At 36.6% G+C, this 23,378-nt stretch overlaps 1 protein-coding gene across 3 annotated transcripts in view; it reads right to left on the bottom strand.

Moving 5' to 3' along the window:
• magixa (MAGI family member, X-linked a) overlaps positions 1–23,378 on the bottom strand; it is a 44,005-nt gene that overhangs the window by 4,845 nt on the left and 15,782 nt on the right. For all 3 annotated transcript variants that reach the window (XM_039658160.2, XM_039658159.2, XM_039658157.2), the window contains exons 5-14: positions 19,580–19,753; positions 19,047–19,224; positions 18,545–18,615; positions 17,221–17,388; positions 15,319–15,811; positions 13,427–13,940; positions 13,257–13,320; positions 12,276–12,674; positions 1,611–1,811; positions 18–91 (exon numbers count right to left, since the gene is read on the bottom strand). In XM_039658160.2, the coding sequence (XP_039514094.1) occupies positions 18–91; positions 1,611–1,811; positions 12,276–12,674; positions 13,257–13,320; positions 13,427–13,940; positions 15,319–15,811; positions 17,221–17,388; positions 18,545–18,615; positions 19,047–19,224; positions 19,580–19,753 (2,336 nt within the window). The remainder of the gene's footprint in view (positions 1–17; positions 92–1,610; positions 1,812–12,275; positions 12,675–13,256; positions 13,321–13,426; positions 13,941–15,318; positions 15,812–17,220; positions 17,389–18,544; positions 18,616–19,046; positions 19,225–19,579; positions 19,754–23,378) is intronic.

Here is a 23,378-nt window from a genome sequence, read left to right as displayed (position 1 = left end):
CATGTATGTAGCCTCACCTTTTGCTTGGCCCGATGCCCTTTTCTTAACCGGCTCTCAGCATCAAAGTCAGGGTACTCAGGCAGATTATTGTCTGACAGACAAATAGACACTCATCAGTTTGACGCGCACTTTAATATTTAGGGTCTATACACCAGCACCCTCTTGTGGCGACTTGAAAAATATTACTCAAAAACTAGCAAATGGAACATCAACATTTTCTCGATTTCAGAATATTATATATATATGACACAATAATTATTTTATTTTTATTATTTGATAAATAAATAAATAAAATTTTGACTTAAGTATTGATAATAATTAATTATTATTGAAATAATTGTTAAATAATACATAGTATTATTAATAATAATTAACTATTTACAGCAAGTTTCTCAAGGCACTTAGATTTCAACAAATACTAAATTTAAGATATACACAATAAAGACAAACAAGCATGCATATACATTACCATTAAAAAGTTTTGGATCAGTAAGAAAAACTTTTTTAGACAAAGTAATTTCATTTCACCATAGGTTTGGTTACCATCATATACTATATAATATAATAATTTCAGCTTAACGTCAAACACAAGAAGGGGTTTGAAAATGTGGTCTTGTGGGTAAGATGTATCTTAACTTTTTAGTAGATATACAAGTGATATATCATTGCTAAATATAACTGTGTTATGAAATGATTATATTATACAGTGTATAATGGTAGATTCGGGTGAACTATCGCTTTAAGCAGCACAACTTTTTTTTAACATTGCTAATAATGTTGAAATGTTTCTTTAGCACCAAATCAGCGTATTAGAATGATCTCTGAAGGATCATGTGACACTGAATACTGGAGTAATGATGCTGAAAATTCAGGTTTGGCATCACAGGAAAAAAAAAATACATTTTAAAATATATTATTAAAATAGAATAAGTTCATTTAAAAGGTAAAAAAAATCTACACAATATTACTGTTTCTCCTGTATTTTTGATGGTGAGCATAAGATTTCTTTTAAAACATTTTTAAAAAATACCAACCCCAAACATTTGAACGGTAGTGTATGAAAAAATATACTATATATATATATATATATATATATATATATATATAAATAAAAACACACACACAGTATATATTTAACCCTCTGATGGTCTTCGTTTAGGAGTCACGTCCTGAGCCTTCCCGGTCAGAAGTGACCAGACACCTAAAAATGAAGCTTCCTCCATCCCAGTAAAAACTAATGCGATTTATTTTTGTTCTATAATATTTATTTTTTTAAATTTAGTATTTTGAGACAATTTTATTAATATTTATGCAATATTTATGGTCTATTTTTGCCATGGAAAAAAAAAAAATATATATATATATATATATATATATATATATATATATTTTTTTTTTTTTTTTTTTTTAAATTATTAATGCAGTATTTTTTTAATATAGAGTCGAGGCCTTCAGAAAAATGTTTTGAAGAAAATTATCCCCATCTGGTTACAGTATAGCGAACAAGTGTAGAGCCATGGTGTAACCACTAGATGGCATGTACAGCTCTCAGAGGGTTAAAAAAACAGTCAAGCAAAATGAAAAGCCTTATGTGTGTGTAGTATGCTTACTAGTGTGAGAGCGTGGTATTATGGTGAGTCTGAGGTTGTTGCCAGCTCTGCGCAGTATCTGTGCGAGGTCTCTGTGAGGAAGCGTGACCACTGATCTGCCCTCCACGGCCTCCAGCTGATCCCCCGGCTGAATCTGACCACTGCGTGCAGCTGGACTCCCCCGACGCACCGTCACAAACCTGTGAGACACTAGAGACGAGGCTAAACAGAGAAAAGACACAGAAAGACAGAGATAATCATTCATTCATCCATGCAAAATATACTCAATTCTTTTTACTTTATAATTGACCACTACATATTTATTTCCGTTCTATAATATGATGATATGACTGCACAAGGAGAGGCACATTTCTAAATGAATCACTGAACCAACAGATGATTACACATGAACACACTCATGACTGAATCCCTTTACTCAAACTTTCATGTTTACATAATCATGTGACATTCTAGACCACAGAAGTTCAGAATAGTGACCTTGATTAAGATTAAATTTCTTATTGAATAGATTATGTAGGCCAACAATATAATGCAAATCTCAAAGCTTCAGCAGTTACATCGGCACAACTGTTTTTCCCAGAACTGCTTTATACAGTACGTAGATGAATTAAACTCATTCCATAACTGATGAAATTTACACATTTATTACTAACACTGAACTCATTTCAACTAAATAATGACCATTTACTATCATCTTTTTAGAGTTGCATTACAGCAGAACTGAATTGTTTTGCATCATTGAATCATTACTATCACTGTCAAGCTACTTTGAAACAAATCTGTATAAAGCGCTATATTAATAAAGATGACGACAACAGCACAACTCATTTAATCTATGTTGGAGCACTTAAAGGGACAGTACACTTAAAAAAACACCTCAGTTTCAAAAGTAATAAATTATGGGGTTATTCTGTTGTGAAATATTTCTTTACAGGATTAGCCCACTCAAAAAAAAAAAAAAAAAAAATTAGAGAAACAATTTCAACTTTCAACTCCTCACACAGTTAACTGAATCCCATAGGAAATGATTCCAACTGGGATTCAGATCTACAAAGACATAAATAAGACTCTGCTCCAAAAGAAAACACAGTGTGCCATTGTTTCCAAGTTTATTTTGATGTGAACACACACATTTTTCCATGTTTTAAAATTCCACAAAGGTCAGTTTCCGGAAAACAAAAATCCTATCAGACAGAACAAACGTGCCATAAGAATAAACTTGCACCTGTTAGTTAGAAGGTGCAGTAAATCCTATGCATCAATCATGGTTATTGTACACCTGCAGTGTTTGTTGAATTATTGCCTTCTCCTCAGGGTGTCCCAAGCTTCACTGTTTCTCAAAGGCACTTTGAGTATGATGTGTTTTGTTCCACTCCAGACTCTCCTGTCCACATTATTCAGCCTTTCACTCTTAGCCAAACAAGAGGCTTGTTGCCAAGATTGTAATCTCAAAGACCTGCGCACAATTACCCTGAGCACTCGCCATCATGTTACACAGCAACAGTCGATTGAAGAAAGAAAAGAGAGACATAAAACTACAGGCAGCAGACTGAAATACTGCTCTGTTGCCTTTAGCATTCTGCTCAATTCATCTTCGTTGGGAGATGACAAACGCACCAATATTGAGTCTGACGTGCAAATTTTCATAAAAGAGAAAAAGCTTCCGCCCCAAAAATGGCAAAAGACAAGAGAGGCTAAAAGAACATTAAGAATATTTTGATAGATTAATATAAATACAGCCAAAGACAAAGGCCTTGTATAAATACACCAAAGACAAAGGCCTTTATTTATCAAACACAGGCAGAACAAAGTTTCCTACTGAATTATGATTCTACTGAACATACGATCTGAAGCGTTTCTTTAATAAGGCCCAAAATTATAATTCAATTAAAATTAACTAATGAACCCATGATTGTTCAAAAGTTTAAAAAAATACAAATACCTTTATTCTTCAAAGATTAATTCAATTTACCAAGTGTTAGTAAAGACTTTTTAAATAAACATTGTACTTTTGAACTTTCTATTCGTTAAAGAATATTGAACACACAAATATTAAACAACAACATTTTTTTAACATTGTTCGACACTAAAATCGGCATATTAGAATGATTTCTGAAGGATCATGTGACACTGAAGACTACAGCTTTGCCATCAGAGGAATAAATTACATTTTAAAGTGAATTCAAATTGAAAACAGTTTTTTAAATTCTAATATTTCGCAATACTTCTCGTTTACTGTATTTGATCAAATATATGCTGTCTTGCTGAACATAAGAGACTTCAGTCAAAAACATAAACCAAAAAAAAATCTTATAAATGGTAGTTTACGGACATAAAAATATAAAAGCTATTGTCTTAGTTTCTAACTATTGTCTTTAACACTTACATTTGAAGATTTGCCAAGCTCAGTTTGTTTTATTTTTCAATGTTTCTGAATCGAACGGCTCCTCTGTTTATGTGGCACACTGTGTAGCAGAGAAGTTTCCATCTTCAGATACAGGGACATTCCCAAACACACTATTAGTACATCCCCATACTGTACTGCCACTGTCCAGTTTTGGCCGGTGAATCGACCTGTTTGTATTGATTGTGTGCACTCGTGTGGGGAAACAGCAAGCAGCGCAGAACATGTAAAAACAGGCCTGAAACAGTTTCAGTTAGCCCTTTAAATGCTCACAAATGCACTCAAAGTGGGTGAAAGGTGACGAATAGAATACCTTTTCAAGTATAATATCAAGTACTTTTTGTTTTTCGACATGTTGAGGGAATTGCAGAACCACAAAGGTTCACAAGCTCTGATAGTATAGACCATTTTGAAAGATGTAAACAACACTGGTCCAGAAGCACTTCCTGTTTCAGTTTTTCACACAACATAAAATCTGGGATAAAATACAACCAACAGAACATATAAAACTGAATCAAAAAGTTAAACAAACATCTTTAAGATGTTTTCTTTACATGTGAAATACAGAAAACAGTTACAAACTGAAACAGGAAGTGTTTCTGGACCAGTGTTGTTTACATCTTGCAAAAAGGTCTATATTAATAGGAAATGAATGACAAAAACAAAAGGAAACAGTGTTGACACAGAGGGCAGCAGATCTGAACAAGCATATCAAACATGACATAAAAGAACAAACATATGTTAGAAATGTTTTCCTAATTTACACCCTGCTGCGTCTTAAGATTATGAGCCAAGAAACTCTTCCTCACAATAACATGAAAGTCTTTTTTAGATCGGTACAAAGAGTCCTGAAGCTTCCTCAACCGTGAATCAAAAACACCCGTTTGTTTTTCTTGGAGCTCTTTGATTTTTTACTTATAATAATCTAGTTTAACTAGCACTTTAGTTTAACTACTGACAGTGTCTGATCTGTACGCACTGTCCTAAGAACCCCAGAGAGAAATAGCTACATACAAGATCAAACATTCAGGAGACAGACAGAGAGAGAGAGAGAATACACATGTAGAGCAAACTACACAGAAACCCTTTTTATGTGCAGTATATGTGATGTGGTGTTTAAAGCTGACATGAAATGGAAATTCACTGTATTGGTTCAGATAAAGCCTACGTTATGGGGACAAAATATCCTCACAAAGATGGCAATATCCAAAAACCTTGTCCTTGTGAGAAAATGTTAACAGCTTTTAAATCATACAATATTTTAAATCTGTGATGGGTAGGTTTAGGGTAAGGGCTAGAATATGCAGTTTGTACAGTATAAAAATCCTTATATATCTGCAATGTCCACATAAAACATAATTTGTGTGTGTGTGTGTGTGTGTGTGTGTGCAGAATCAGTACTAGAGCCCAGGTGAGAGTGTATTCAGCGTCATGTGAAGCGTGTTGAGCTGGAAGAGAATGTTCCCCCACATACCACATCGTAAAATGCTGCCAATTATTACCAAAACTACTTTATTCATGAGTCTGTCTATTGTTCATAACACATTCATGCATTATTCATAGCTTATAAACGATCTTATTTAATGAGCATATTGTTCTGTGGGTTATTTATAGAAGTAGACATAGAGAAAAAAAGATAAACAGTATTAGTGTTTATGGGAAGGATGCATTTAATAAACACGCCACATGTTTTGAAAATTTCTCCCACAAGAAAACAGAGATAAAGAGATACAAAAAAAAACAGGGATGAATACAGCTGTTTCTGACCCAGCTGCCTGAAAGAGAGAGAAATGCTCTTCGGGATTTATAGTTACTGAACAACAGACTACTTTGAATTCATAAAGGTGTGGTGTTTGTTACATAACTGTTATTAAACACTTCCCATAATCCTATAAACCTACATTTATACGTACTTTCTGCAATTGTTCGAAATCTGCAATTGCAGTTATTTGCGGAATTATTGAAGTATATGCGTGGATGAACACAATGTTTGAGGAGAGTGAGCAGCTGTCAGTCACCGCGCCGGTATGGATATTGTCATTATTCTTTTTGGAAGAATGACCAACATAAGAATTTTCACTGAAAAATGTAATCTGAACAAGTGAGTAACATCCACTTTTGTTCTGGTTCTGACATTGCAGTAAATCGCACTGATTAAATCTAAAAATCTCTTCTAACGCAAAACCGTGCAAATTATAGTTTGTTCTCAATTTGTTCATGTTAACAACGCCACCATTGCGAGGCTAAATGTATTGTCCTTCCGATATGTATCCTTGTTTTCACATAGGTCCGGTTGCAGTCTCTTTTTTTATGTAGCCACTCTAAAGTCTGAACGAAGTCTTTTGCATTTTACAGCGGGTTAATCTGTTGTCACTGGTGCTTGTCGTTTGAACATTTCTGGATCCGCCATTAAAATAATACGTCTAATTGTATCAAGGGCTGTGAGAAAAGGCTATAAATCTCCACCTCCAGCATCCTGACATGCAATATAGCCGACTAGCCGAGACTCCTTCTTTATGTGTACAGATGTGATGTAATGACATGCTCGAATCTCCCGCTGAAATCCACCAGTACCACTGGAATTAAAATCATTATTACAAGCTTACCGTTTTGAATCGAGCTAAGGCAAGCAGAGAGTTTTGAACACTGGCTGGTTATTTTCTCAAATATGTATTTTGGATCATTTTTAACCTAAAAAAAAGCTACGGACTGCAGCTTTAATTATGGTAACTGCAATATAGCCTAAATGAACCACAGCTTTTAGACACATACAGTAACTATATTGTCACTCAGCATAAACAGCAAGAGTGAAACTTTAACTACTCTTTAAATGTGTAGAATAACTTAATCAACCTTCAGCGCTTTTACACAAAACTTTGTTTCTGTTCACCTCCGCTTTTATTTATGAGCCTCTGTTATTTTCACGTCTGGGCAGATTTCCTCTAAACTGCGAGCCAATGAGCCATACGAAAGGCGAGTTTTACACACACCACAGGGTTCGGCGGGAAGAACAGAGGTTTTGCGTGTTGTGGAAGCCGAGTTCAGGCGGGGGTCGATGGCGGATGGCTGCAGCGCACGAAAAAAACTTCTCATGCAGAGAACAGAACAGTAGGACTCATGCCGAGATGATGACCTTTTGTCACATGTCAGAAAAACACGCACAAATGTTTACCTGGCTATTGGCAAACTCCTATCGGGCCTCCGCTGTTCTTTAATCAAAGAGGAAGTGTGTTTTTTATGTAAACATACTTTCTCATATCCCAGTTTATTATGAAGACATACAGGTACAGAAAAGTACTTGTCAAAACATTGTCCTGATTGCATGAACATTGCAGCCAGCCTGACAACAATTCACCCAATAGCATAGTATTGAGGAGTGGTTATCTGATCAGCCAATGAAATCTACTTTAAGTCTGATAACAGTTCAAACAAAAGCATGAGTTTGGTTATATGATAAGCCAGTCAGTATTTTTGCTATTCCATTTGAAATGACAATTCAGCTTTGTTTGAGGGTATGGATATATGATAAGCCAGCCAATGGCAGAGAATCTACTACAGTAACTACATGTAACATGTAATGAGGACACTGTAAAACGTAGTGCTACCTTTTTTCATTCCATTTGAAATTACACACTTTGGCTTTAATTATAACTATAAAACTCAAAACCACAAAATTATGATAAGTCCCTCATTTTCTACCATTTGCATATTTACATTTATATAATGCATCGACAATACCCTTGAGCGACCAGCGAGTAAATGATTCTGTTTGTACATGAGTAGAATGAATAGAATGAATGAATGAAAGGCAACAGTAAAAGAGCACAATTTGTGCCTGGATTAAATTTCCTTAACTCGTATTAGAAATAAAGTAGTAATTAAACAATTTAGAGAAAATGGGTGAACTATCCCTTAAACACATAAAAAGTAGTGGTACCATCATAGATTGCAGCTCCAAGACCTGGAAAGGATAATCCATTGACAAAAAAAAAAAAAAAAAAAAAAGTCGTAGAAATTATTATCATTGCTTCCATATGAAAATTAGCTTGCTTCCAGAATCATTTTAATACAGTATATTGCTTTCGATATAAACAAAAAACAAAAAACTGCTCAACAAAAATGTGTATTGAAACTTTTTAAAATCTTTAAAAAATGCTGTATGTGTACTCTAAAAAATGTTGGGTTGTTTTAACCCAATTCGGAGTAAAATATGGACAAACCCAGCCATTGGGTTAAAAATTTTAATTTAAAAATGTAACCCAATGGCTGGCTTTGTCCATATTTAACACAAAATATTATGTTAAATAATAATATATTAAATAATTATGTGACAAAAACGTAAGGAAAACAAAACTTTCACACACTACGGAGCAGAAACACACAGCTGCAGATCACAGCAGTAATACTAATGGTGATTGAGCATCAGACCCACAACACTTCATTTACATCAGGCTGACCCTGCAGAATCAAACAATCCCAACACTGCACAGGAAACCGTATCTGCAGTGAAACTTAGTTATAGCAACAAACTAATTGATTTTACGCAAGAGATCCACGAAATGCATAATGAACATTACACATACTGTACACATACAAGCCAGCTTGTATTCCTATGGGGATAAAGATGCAAAACCAACCATCTGTTTAATATTTAATCTTATCCAGCTTATTAGTCCAGTCATGTAAATATGCACTAAAATGAACAATGCGAAACCTCACATGACATGGAGAAAATATGCTCAACCAATGATCCAGAACCTGCGATGTCTTTTAACATTGCTATGCTTCACAAAACAGCATCAGCTGACCCCAGAACAACTCACTCTGAAAAATGAAAACGGGCTTACGAGATACGACGGTGCCTTAAGGATATAACAGCATAGAGAGGATACAGATAAGATACAGACAATCTCGTATTGAACACGACTGGAAGGAACTCGCTCTCTCCGTCTCACACACATACCCAACAAATTACCTCATTCTGATGATCTCACACACATGATAAGATTTTCAGGGTGTTCAGTTTGTAACAGTAATGATTTAACTGACAGAAAATTACATGACGCCCCAATAGATTTCAGATTTCAAAAGAATACCTTGGTAGATGGTACATGGTCAAATAAACATGGTAATACATGGTATCATAAAATATCAAGGCATTATATTCATTGTCCACTTACCATAGTACGACCATAGTATTTTGTACCTGGTAGTACCATGGGTGTATTTCTTTGACAGTACCAGCAGGGTATTCTTATAAATATCATGGAGTGGCATGTGAATACTATGGTACATGAATTGTAGTACCTTGATAAATGTCAAAATACTGTAGTATTACCATCCTTGCACCATGGTACAAGGGTTTATGGGTATAGGTTTTTGTAATGGAAAGAATACTATGATCATAAAACTATGGTACAGTGTACAAAAAAAACCCATTAGTACCCAGACTTACTTATATTTCTACTATACTTGTTTGTAAATGTGAATGATATTTTTTCATTATGCTTCAAAGTTGAGTTTTCTCTTTATCTCTACTGAAGTCTGTAAGCAGATATTTGAACGCCTCTACATTGTGGATGAGTCTGTGTTCACTGGTCCAACAAATCACAGAAGAATTAAGCCTTTCATTGGCACTACCACTGGAAATATTTCAAGCATGTGAGACCCCAGGTGAACCACAGCGCCAGGACGCTCTGACGTATGAAAAGTACAGAGAGAGCAATCAAAAATTATGCACTTTAGAAGAACTACCAGACTGAGGCTGAGACCAAGGCTACGGATACAATACAACATGCAAAACATGCATCCTGTTCTCCCTCACAAAAGCGGACTTCCCACGCACAATGTTTTAAATCACGTTTAAACATCACTAAACTTGATTCAGCTGCAAATTACAGTACTTAATGGTACTGTTTACTTTACTAACAATTAACTTAATTGTTTGTAAAGTAAACAGTACCAGGGGCAATAATTAACCTAAATACAGATATTATAAGAGTACATAAGAGGTAAGAGAGTATTTACGTTTCGCGTCCTTCATCGTTTTCAGGGCAGACTGAAGCCTTTCCAGCATTTTGTCCTGATAGAGTTTCTAAATCCAGCTTCAAATCCAGAGAATTCCTGACACGGAGTCTTTAATCTACATATAATATTACAAAACAATGAAAAAAATGGAGAAAACAAGGACTGTTCAGGTGTTTTTTCCCCTCAGAACAGAGACACTGAGGAGGCTTGCACAGACAAAACTGAACTGAGGAAAAGAGAGAGGGGGAGAGGCTGAATGAGTGCAGAGAGAGAGAGAGAGAGAGAGAGAGAGAGAGAGAGAGAGAGAGAGAGAGAGAGAGAGAGAGAGATCACTGAAGGGAGGGATGTTGAGTGAAAGCATGATAGGGAATACGTGGAAAATAAAAGTGATTTAATACCACACTGATTCATTGCAAAACTATCAGCCTGAGACTGTGAGTGTGATATTTACAACTATATATTGGAATTTATAGTACACACATACAGTACACACACACACACACACACACAGTACTTTATATACAATAGTTAGGGGTCAAGTAAGTAACAAATTTGATACTTTTTTTCAGCAAGGACACATTACAAAATTACGCACATTTCTAAGGTTATAAAAGATTAAGGTCTTTAGTTTAGTGTCCACTTTTATAACTAATTGCTTATTATCATGTATGATACTAGGATATTGGCTGTTTATTAGTACTTTATTAATCCAAAACACATATTAATGCCTTATTCTGCATCCCTTATTCCTGCCCAATACCAGGGAATAAATAGAGTTAATAGTTAGAATTGAACCCTAAGCTAAAGTGTGACCAAGATATTTATTTCAAAAAAATGTTGTGCTTTAAAACTTTCTATTCATCAAATTAACTTGAAAAAAAAAAATTAAGAAGACTGGAGTAATGATGGTGACATTTTTAGCTTTGCCATCACAAGAATCATTTACATTTTAAAATATATTAAAACAGAAATGAATAAACTTACAATATAATTGACAATATTACTGTTTTATACTGTATTTTTTTATCAAATAAATCCAGCCTTGGTGAGCATAAGAGACTTCTTTCAAAAACATTTTTTTTCAATACCTACAAATTCTGCCATTTATATTTTCAGGTATAAATATTTGATTAATTTTCAAGTATTTTATACATTGTATAATAGATCATCATAGAAATATGGCTGATTGGATTCTATTTGGTTCATTTCAAAATTAAAAAAAGGCAAAAATGTTTAAACAACAATACATTTCAAATCTGAATGTTATACCTGAAAAGAAAGATTATTTTGGATAATGTAATGTAATAATTCATTAACTATTATAGTAAATATGAACAATTATTCAATTCATGAATCAATGCATTAAATTACATTGATGCAATGTCTAGTTATTAGAAACCTTTAGTTCTATGAAGTACTGTGTGCATGTAAACTGTAAACAAAACGATAAAGAAAACATGGAAAACAGACAGATCACAGCGGTTCTTTGTTGGAAATCTATTTTAAAAAACAGAAGATGTTTATCTGCTAAACAATAAAGCCCAAATGACAATGAACAAGTACTGGACTTCTAAACAACTGGCAAAAAGCACAATGCACAAGAAAAAAAGAGAGAGAGAATGAAAACAGGAAAAACTGCTCACTCAGGAAACTGTTCCATTTGTTGTTTCACACAACAGTGCTGGACAAACCATGACCTCACTCAGACTTTAACTTATCTTAACACACTCAGAGCAGTGATGCACAAATCCTTCAAGCGCATTTAATAACTGATAAAAAAACAACAACTAGAAACGTCTTCTAAAAAATAAGAGAGCTAAGCCTCAAATCAAGTGAAAGAAATCATAATCACTCTGCTAGTTAGAGATTTTCTGTGCACATGCTTATTGCATAATGACATGACTCAGACGTCCAACATGCTTAGAGGGGTAAAATGCCCTTTTTCTCTACAATTTATTTATTTATTTTTTTGGCGATGATGATTCACCTGGTCTTCAAACAGCAATACAGGCAGAATTATAGAGTCTCTCCCCTCTGTGATAATTGCTTTACGCAGACGGACTATATATTTCCAGGGTATATCATTTTGATTAAATAATGTTGTATTAATGTATAACTTATTTGTTTGGCTTCCAAGTACCCGAATAACCAGATATAAAACAAACAATGCAAGGTCACATCCACTGGCCAGAAAATAAAAAATGCAGATCATGTTCCACCCAGCCTGTACTTACTTCCATTCACTACGTCCTGTGATGCGATGACAAACCCGAATCCCTCTCCTGGTCTCCGTCTCAACTCCACCTCCATCGCTCTGGAGGAGACTACTCCCCTCGCGTCTACATGGCTTTTGGACACCGCGCCGAGGTTAGAGGCAGCAGTACGGCTCCACTGAGCAGGTCCGTCCTCAACCCCTAACCAGTCCCGGGGCTCTAGGGTCAGGGTCACGGGCACAGAGTCCAGGAAGCTGGTGCTTTGGACCAGGTTGGGGAGGTCACTGCAGGGCGAGGAGGGAGAGAGGGTGCTCTGGCTGGGCACAGCACCATCGGAGGAGGGTGACGTCAGATCTGGGGTGCCCAGGGAGGGAGGAGGTCTTTTATAGGCATTTGGGGAGCCTGGGGAGCAAAGAGGACCTGAGAGAGAACAGGATAATGATGAGTGATGGGGGCAGGAGGTACTGATAGATTTGTCCTGCTATAGCTACTGTTTATTTATATTGAATTAATCCTAAATATAATAACAATTCGTGATAAATATATAGAAATAATATGTGGTCAGATATGTGCATTATATTATATTATATTTTATAGTTATGTGACAATATTATTAAACTTTTTTTATTTTAATATTGGCTGATATTAGATATTTAATTGTACACAGTCTTTTCTCTTTTTATATTTAGATCACCATTGCCGTCACTTAAATTTAATCTTTAAAAACACAAATAATTAACATTTACAAATATTAAATGTAATTTTTACGTAATCTTAAATCTCAAAATGAATATTATTTTTTCATACTGAACATTATAATGTTGTAATGCCTTTAGTTTTAGTTTTTTTAATAGTTTAGTATAGTTTTTTTTTTTTTGCATTTTGTTTGACAAATTTTTAAAAAATCTTAAATTTGACAAAACACTTTTTTTTTTCATTTGTTCTTTTGCAGTGTTTATTATAATAAACGATCTATCTGCATACAGTGTGGGTGACACTCACTTCCTCTGTAAACCAGTAAGACCACCTCACCCTGTTTGGTATGTTCTTGCAGCACCCGCTGCACCTGTTCATATGAAGAAAAAAAAAAGAAATCAAACGAAAGGATTCAAATTTAGACGGTTTATGAGGGAAGAGTTTCAGAAAAAGACTTGCAGAGTTATTGAATTTACCTGTGCGAAGCTGAGGCTCTGCACATCAGCGCCATTGATTTTAATAATGGCATCCCCTGGCTGTAAGGAGGGGCACTGTCGTCTGTCCCAGACCCTCTTCACCACTGCCAGCTGCCCTCCTTGCCCCCCAGCCGTCACACTGAAACCCATACCCCCTCCCTCGCTCCTGCCCAAGGCCACAGGTACCAGCTCACCCCCTCCCCCACAACCTACCCCACCCGGGGCTCCGGGGGACCCTAGGCCACCCGGAAGAGGCCGCGGGGGATTGTTGGCTGGACACCCGTTGAAACCACAGGGTGGGTGCTCGGTTGGGGGTACGACGGCAAGAGATGTTTGGGGCATGGGAGGCCGCTGGGTGCTAGGCGCTCCTGGTGGCGGCGCGGTAGGACCCACCTCGGGCCGGGGCAGGGGCAGCGTAGCAGAGGAGAGATCACTCTCGGAAGACTTGGAACTATGATGGGTGTGAGAAGGAGCTGGAAGAGTGTTGTTGTTGTAGCTTCGGACAAGGGAAGCTCTGGGTAGAGAGTGGAGGAAACAAATGCGTGCGTCAACAGAAGAGCATCAATAATAATAATAATGGTAATGAACATGGTTGTGATATTATGTAACCATGATAATTTGTTATTATTAAAGTTAATAATAATGATTATCATCATTATTATTATTACCATGTTCCTTAATGGTAAATGGACTGCATTTATATAGCGCCTTCATAGACCTAATGGCCACCAAAGCGCTTTACATATTGCCTCACATTCACCCATTCACACACACATTCACACACCGACGGCGGTGTCAGCCATGCAAGGCGCCATCCAGCTCGTCGGGAGCAGCTGGGGTTAGGTGTCTTGCTCATGGACACCTCGACACTTGGTCAGGTGGAACCGAGGATTGAACCACCAACCTTTCGGTTCGTAGACAACCCACATGAACCACTGAGCCACTGCCGCCCAATTACTCATTACTATTAATAATCATTAACACAGATGTTTTTAATCATTTATAACAGATAAAAATATGCTATTATATAGTTATGATTATTAATAATAATAATTATTCATATTATTACTACCACCATATTCATTACTGATAATGACCTGATTAGGTCATTTCGGATTGTATTTGTATGTGTATAAATTACATGCTGTATTAGCTTTAGGCTATGTTTACACAAAAGTGTGTGATATTCAATGTAGTATGCTCTCCAGGCGCCTAGGTGGCAATGTGGAGCACTGCCACACAAAAACACCAAGTCCACGCTCCTGCGTACAACCTTCACTGTCTAGCAGACTTTTGCGTTTTTACCGTATACACGGGAACACGGCGGTGGAGTGTTTTTAAGATTTCCACTCTGGAGGGTGGTTTCACTTTTTTTTAAGCCCCCAAAACGCCTATGCCGTATTATCATCCGATAAAATATTTTTACGTTTTCACCCGTGAGCGTTCTCGTGTAAACAGGGGCTTATTCTATGATTAGACTTTTTTAATGCCTTTCTAGGGACCCGAAACACAAATTAGCTTATGCTATACTCTTGATGTGCAATACAGATTTTCCAGTTTTCGACTGGAATCAAGGTTTTTATCCTGTCCCTATATAAATAAACTTGAAATAAAAATAAAATAAACAACATATTTATATATTATTATTAATAATAATAATAAACCCAGCTCGATTTATGTGTTTCGGGTCCCTTTCTAGGGACCCGAAACACAAATTAGCTTATGCTATACTCTTGATGTGCAATACAGATTTTCCAGTTTTCGACTGGAATCAAGGTTTTTTATCCTGTCCCTATATAAATAAACTTGAAATAAAAATAAAATAAACAACATATTTATATATCATTATTAATAATAATAATAAACCCAGCTCGATAAGCAATTCTGGTTACCTGCGTGTGACAACAGAGCTGACCTCCGTATCGCTGTGACTAGAGCTCATTCGCTCTGATGGGGGAGGGGCATTTGTTAAAGGCACCGCCCCCAATCCTAAAGTCCCTCCCACTCCATTTCCATTGACCATTGAGTAGGAAGGCTGGGGTGCTGTGTTCCCGTTCGCATCCAAGGCCTCTTTCTGCATGCGGGGGTAGAAGTTGTTGTGGTGGGACATGGAGCGATTGAGGTTCACCAAGCCAGGCTGGTGTCCATCAGGATGCTGAACCTGGGATTGAGCAGAACTGGGGGCTGCAGGTTTGGCACTGGTTGGATCGGAAGGGGATGCGAGGCTTGTTTTGGGGCAGCCATCAGGGTTGTAGAGCATGGGGTAACCTCGACGAAGAACCACATCCACACTGTGACCCATGGGGACGGATTTCAGCATTTCTACCACTTCTTTATGGGACAGACCCAGCACACACAAGTCATTAATGTACACCAGGATGTCCGCTGAGGGAGAGAGAGACATTTCTGTCATTTGTATTTGTACACGACGGAAATCGAAAGCAATCAGATTCTCATTTTGTGAGTACACAAGTACTAAAGAGGTCATATCATGAGGAATCAAAAATGGCCTTAATCTTCATCAGTGTACAGTAAAACCCTACTGTAGCTTTTAAAACTTCCAGCCAGTAGAAAAAGACAATTCATTGAAACTAATGTTAGAAAGGGGAGGATGAACCCTATTTTAACAAGGTCAAATAAATCAATCACAAGGGATATAAAAAAGGGCTATATCACGTGACCCTTTTAGGCAGTGAGTGTGTGTGGGTGTTGTCAGAACACGTGAGGGGACAGTGGCGTGTGTAATAGAAGGCAGATTAAAACCTACAGCCCCATCTGGATTAAGAGAAGATCAGGAGATTCAAACCATGACCCTCCAGATCACCAAATACATACACGTATATACAGGCATAATAATCTAATCCACAGAGAAGAGAGAAAGAGAAAAAGCGCGAGTTTCATGGGATTTCCTGCCAAAAATAAAAGTGAGGATTGGAGGGATAGATTAGGATGGGGAGAGAGAGAGGAAAAGCAAACTGCTCATGCTCCTGACAGTAAAAATCTACCTTTTATCCATCTGGTCCTTTTCTCTCCCCTGGTCTATAAATGAGCTGACTTAAATCCAGATCTATTTTGTCTTCTTTTAAGTGTAAAAAGAGGACATTATAATCAGCAGAACTATTACACCACATATGATTCACAACGTCCTTAAGAGTCCCCTGGCCAAATCTATGTGTGTTATTAAATTATTATATCTATCATACATCTATAAATATTTAAAAAGCTGACCCATTGAAGTGCCATCTCCTGTGCTGCAGATTTATACAAAAGCAGCAAAAAGCAAAAGCCACTTAGCAGTTTCCAACAGAGAATACTGGTGTTGCCAGGGTAATATGAATGCGGCATGCAGGAAAATCCTCAATCCTTTCTCATTTCGCCTAATCGCCACTCCAGTGCGTAAGATTTTCTCATTGCGAAATTAGAATATATGTTAAATAGCTTAAATATATATATATATATATATATTTTTAACATAATTTCCATTTAATTCAGCTAATGCCTTTCCACATATTACTACATGTCTCATTAAGGAAAGCAAAACAACTGCTTTAGGTAACATTTTCTTTTGAATAATAAAAAAGATTTAAAGAACAATAATTATAATAGTCATTGATTGCAATAAAAGTATAAAAGCACAAAACACAAAAATGTTCAGGTCTCAGACTTTTGAAAACTATAATAAAAATAATAGTACATACAGTACCAGTTTTACATGGTCAGTGTTTGCAATACAGTGCCAGCTGCATTGGTGTTTTAATATTTTTTTTTTTTAGGGTTAAAACTCCTAGTCTCACCTGTTTTGAGTGCAGATGGGCCTCCTGGGGTGACGCTGTACACCTGCAGGAACTCTCGAGGTCTACTGCCACCCACAATGTTGAAGCCAAACCCACGAGGCCCTTTCGACAGGCGAGTGTGTATGGAATAGCCCTTCAGTTCAGATGGTTGGTCTGTGAATGCAGGTACTAATTGACAGCGACACACAAACATAGAAATAAGTGTCTACATGTGGTATGCTAAGTCCACAAAAATCTAACAATGCCTTCAAGCCTCATCACGACATTGTTTTAGGATGGAGTTGACTGCTAAACAACAGTGCCATCTGCTGGGATGTGAGCTGTGCAGCTTATAATCTGAATAAATGGTTCAATCACACACTTGTATCTAGGGGAGTACTTTTTTAATTTTAAAATACTTTATGCTATTAAGCCTAGTAAGCCATTTAAACACCACTTTCCAAAACACTGTCTATTTCCAAAACAGCTAACTATCACACAGTATACATACTAAAATGTAGGGTACACAACAGTGCACTTTGAAAGGCTTCTTTTTCCCCCACAATGCAAAGTGCTCGAGTTGGCTTTCCATCTCATAGGTGACAATTACCCAAAGTACAGTATAAGTTTTCTAGTTTTTGCATTTTGTTCTTGACTCATCAATTGCATAGACAGCTAAAAGAATTTTTATAACCACATTTACTTCCACCACTTACATTAAACATGCAATTTGAAGAGGTCATGTGACAATGTAGCATACTACTTTCAGAAACCTGCATAATGCATATACTATTTTTTAAACAATAGCAGACAGTATACCACATACACTACACACTATATTCAACTACTTTTTCAAATTCCTAAAACTTCTCCAAGCTTAGATTAGATTTTAAACACATATCATATTATTTTTTTCATTTTAGTTTCAGAATTCTGGTGCCCACTTGTATCTATTCACATACATGTGCACACGTGGGCCTCTTACACACGTGCATTGTAACAGATGTAATGGCTTCTGAAAACCGTTCAGCTCAGAAGGGATAGCAGACATGACCTTCTCAAATATAAGAGAGCATGCTTTGAGTGATAGATAACATTAAAGGGAAAAGAGAGATGAGAGGTGAAAGCCAGCAGGGAGGGACGAGGGGATTGTGGATAAGGTTTAAAAGGCAAGGAAAACAAGCTATAAGATGAAGGCGTGAGAGAAAGACTAAATGGCTCCAGGAAGGTTTGTCATTAATCTTTGTATGAAGACTGCAGAGAGAGTGAGGGTGTGTTAGGGAGTAAAATGTGGAGAGGGGCCAAGCTCACACACACACACACCCATGCACATATATGCACTCACACTCCGTCTTGCTGACAATCTCTTTGCCCTGAGTCCTTGGGTCCAGCCAGCTTGTGGTCTTTGAGTTATGGCTGAAAAATGAAAGAAATTAGAGACTTTTCTCCCCCACAAGGTTTCATCAGCAACATGAAATATACAACAGTAGTACAGAGAGTAAAAAACATTAAGCACACCTAATTTTCATAGATAAACGCAAAGAATATGCATTTTTATTGATGCACATCCTTAAGTTCAAATGTCACCTTTTTCTATGCATTAAAAACACTTCCAACATGATAACTAGACTCCATCCGCTGAATTCAAAATTTTTCATTGATGCACATCTTAAAGTTTAAATGTCGCCTTCACATGTCAAAAATCCAATGTGACATAGAAAAACATCATGTCAACTTTGAGTATAATCTTTGATTACTGGAGGAAGCAAATGACCTTCTGTCTCTATTTTTGCCCACTCTGTCCCACTATACCATCTTATTTTTTCCTTTTTCCCCTGCTGACTCACTTGATGTAATAGGGTTCGCCCGTGTCACTGAACGCCAGCTCCCAGTTTTCAGGCAAAGCCCCTCCACGTGCTCCGTTCTCCATGGCAACCCCTCCATCCCGCCCACCGCCTGAGTCCCAAGTCTGATTAGGTGAGACAATGGTGGTGGGAGGGGCACTGCTGGCTCCGGCGGACCCCGCTGGGGAACAGAGAGTAGAGTACAGTGAACATGACATGAGATGTGGCCGTCTTGTATAATCTTAGGCTACCTCAGGCCAGCGAGAGGTCACGCTGTTCATGTTACTCTCCTCTCTTGCCATCTCCAATATGAGAAAAGCATAAATTCTGAACACAATTCCATGGTATTTAATGTCAAAAACATAAAAAAATGCAAATATGTCCTGGTTGAGCTGACATCCGTTTGTATTAAAAAAATCTGCAGGTTTAAAGTAACTGCAAAATGAAGTCTATGTGAAGTCAATTCCAAATATGATGACCTTACAGGGCTAGGAAAGAAATGTGTTTTGAGGTGCCTGCATTTAAAAACACTGTACCTGATAGACCAGAGTCTTCCTCGCTGTTGTCACCTTCCTCCACAGCCTTTTCCAGGTTGCTGAGCGATTTGCTGCGGGTACGAAAATTCCTCAAGAGGTTTCGATGTTCCTGGTACGTAATGGGGGGGCTGTCAGGACCAATGTGGACCGGCCGAGGTGTGCCATAATAGTTCCCTGTTAAGACAGAGATGTTTTATAGATGCCCCCAATATAGCCCACAGTCCCAAAACTGTTCCAATCAGAAAACATTCAAATACAATGGGTTTTGGACACATTGTATTACATGCAACTGAAACAGTTCTTGACAAGACCGTCCATTTTCAACCTAAAAGCTATTGTCCTTGACCTTTTCTTGAATTGTGGGCCAGAACACAATAATCCAGCAGCTTGATTCAGAAGGCTTTATAACTTGAATATCAAAATTTTCAAAAACATTTTACATGAATTTATTTGATAATAGCCAAAATACAAACTATACCATCTCCATTATTCTGATTAACTTTGCAAAGAAAATGGTGCCAAAAAAAGCTTTACGATGTACAATTACCTGACATACAGACCAAAGTTAGAAACCACAAGTATTTTTTTTTCTAATTTAATACTAAATTCTTTATTATATTATCAAACGATAACATGCACTCAAGCTGGCATGAACTCACATGTCTGGCAAGAGCTTCACAAAATCTGATGATCCATGTTATCCTGCATGTTTTGAGCGAATGTTCCAAAAAGATCATCTAGTGCTTCAATAGAAAAAAAAAATCTGAACTTTCGTACCAAGCCGTTCACGTGATCAGTGAGATAAATTTGATTAGTGACCTAGAAGTATTGACAAATTCATTTTACGCCCTAACATTTCTCATTTTAAACTGTTCAAAATTCTAAAACTTTCCTGGTTTAAAATGTTGTTTTAATCGAAAAGCCATTTCTAATGTGGCATGTGACCCCACTATATAGAAAGTGGAAGGTTTGTGTCACCAATTTAAATGATAAAATTATACGTCTACATTTTATCAAAAGAGAAAAAGAGACGTTTTGTTCCGCTCGTGGCTACTGCTGTTGCCCTAGATCATGCTCTCTTTAAAACCCTTAATCACTGCTGTTATGAAACTAATAAACTGACAGGATGTTCCAGAGCTCTTTTAGCAATCAGATCAATGGCAAAAATATTAGCTTAATCCACCTCTGAACATCTACCTGTAAATCTCTAAAATAAAGGCAACATAAAAACTTCAAAACAGCAGATATTTTTTTTTTTTTTACAATATAAGTGCACTAGGAGCACAAACTTCTCAGCTATAAGAGAGTTTACTCAGCACAATAGTTAAATGTTTGGAATTTTTCAGAGATATAACTGCAGCTTATTTACAACTGGAGAAAACATGAGAAGAGAGAGAGAAAGAGAGAGGGAATGAAGGTGGAGGGGTGATTGGAGACAGAGAAACTGAAATAGGGATTATAGAGTAAAGCCTCTTTTCTCCTGTACAGAGTGATAGAAAAGTAGGAGTGTGGTGTGGTTTCTAGCTAGAGAGATGACTAATAGGCTGTGGGGCATCATCACTCAGGTGTTAAAAACACTTTTGTGGTTAATTATAGGCATATTAAACTGATAATACCAAATCTCACATTTCTAGTGTTATTTCTGGGGGGTCAGCAAGGGTTTTTTTTTTAAGGAAATTAATACTTTTATTAATTAATATGATACATTAAATTCATCAAAAGTTTCAGTAAAGACATTTTTTATATTATACAAGATACTTTAAATTAATCAAATAATCCTGAAAAAAATGCATCATGGTTTCCACAAAAATATTAAGCAGCACAACTGTTTTAAACATTGATAAAAATGTTGATTGTGTACCAACACTGTAAAAAAAATATTTTCAAGATTTGTAATCACAACATTTTTTCTTTTGTCAAATCAACTTAATTTATTTAGTTCAGATAACTTATTATTTTGAGTTTCTGATGATTAAATCAATCTCCTTCATTGCATTAACTCACTTTTTCCAGTTCAATCAACTTAAAAATTTAAGGCAACCAGGTTACTTAATTTTTTAAGTTAAACCAACAATATTTTTTTACAGTGAAATCAGCATATTAGAATGATTTCAGAAGGATCATGTGACATTGAAGACTGCAGTAACGAGACCTGAAACATAAAATTACATTTTTAAATGTATTGAAATAGAAAACAATTTCTTCAAATTATAATAATATTTCACAATATTTCTGTTTTCTGTCATTTTCTAAATCAAATAAATGCAACCTTAGCGAGGAGCCTTGGTGAGTCTTTCAAAATCATACAAAATCTTATACCCCAAACTTTTGAACACAAGATAAGATTTTGTCCCAGTAAAAATTCCCCCAGTTTCTATTTCTATTTCAAATTTCTATTGGTGATAGTCAGTTATTTAGACCATGACATTTACATCAATCATCAGTCCTTGAGTTCCCCAAATGCATGTTTAAAAACCTCAAAACCATACCAAAAGGGGACCGAGTCGACCAAGTTGGACATAAATAAACAATATCTTTTTTACTTTCCAAAGACAAAAAGTAAAGTAGCACAGCAGTATCAAAACCATGAGTCAGCATATCCATAAATCCAAGAGCTGCAACTTTGAAGGATGTCATAGTGTGAATCTGCAGCTGTGTATGAGACCCTTAACAAAGACATCAGCAGGCTCAGACATCAGTCTACATTACACGCTTGTTCTCTCTCCATTAGGGCTCTTTTTCAGCTCTTTCTGCTGATAACGTTGGAGGACAGAACCGAGCCAGCACGGCACTTTTGTCCGCAGTCTGGAGGGTGCTTCTCTTAATTCTGATTGGCTTGAGCATTTTGAGCTTTGGCGTGAAGCCCTGACCCTCACCATGTGTTCACGAGCACACTCAAACTCAAATGCGCGCACACAAACTACTCAGTTGAACAGTAAATAACTCCTTCCACATCAAATTCAAGGCCTGTCTGTCCCATAGGTTTGATGAACAGACGCATTTTTCACACTGATTTTTTGTGACATTTTGAATGTATGGAATAGAATGGTTTTAAACAAGGTAGAATGTGTAAAACATTTATATTGGTCGCTGAAAAACATGATCAAATCAGTAAAAACAAATGTGAATAACTTAATGAAAGATAGTTTCTGGAGGAGCAGATTGTTTGTGTAGGTTTGCTCATAAGAAATTTTGAAGAACGATTGGAACTTTGGCGTTTGGTTCCAATCGTTCTTCAAAATATCTTCCTTTGTGTTCATCAGAAGAAAGAAACTCATACAGGTTTGCAACAATTTGAGGGTGAGTTAATGAAAAAATGACAAAATGTTAGTGAGTTTCATTTTTGGGTGGAGTATCCCTTTAAAGATTCAGCAGCACATTTTTTTTATCCAGGTACTTTTTATCCCTGTTTGCACTAAACCCATCTGGTGGGTTTGCAGCCAAAAAAGCTTTTATTTTTTGTTTTTATGTGACCATAGAAGCCGGTTTATTTTGGATGAGAGCAGAGGATTTTTATTTTTATTTCTTATAGGTTTTCTGACCCTAAGACTGCAATTCTCCAGCTGTGATCTTTGGCCACTCAAATTATCCTCATCACCGTGCATTAAGACAATATAGACATATGTCCTCTTCCAGGCAGATTTGTAATATCTTAAGTTGATCAAAACTTCTTATTTATTGCTCTAATGGTGGAAATGGGAACTCTGAATGCTTTGAATGCTGTATTCTTAAGTCACTTTCTAATTTGGGAAGCTCAACAACCTTTTGCTGTACATCAGAACTATATTCTTTAGTTTTA

This window comes from Pimephales promelas, chromosome 14, assembly GCF_988280905.1.
Source record: "Pimephales promelas chromosome 14, fPimPro1.hap1.1, whole genome shotgun sequence".
Taxonomy (NCBI): domain Eukaryota; kingdom Metazoa; phylum Chordata; class Actinopteri; order Cypriniformes; family Leuciscidae; genus Pimephales; species Pimephales promelas.
This window is presented reverse-complemented; position numbering and strand designations above follow the sequence as displayed.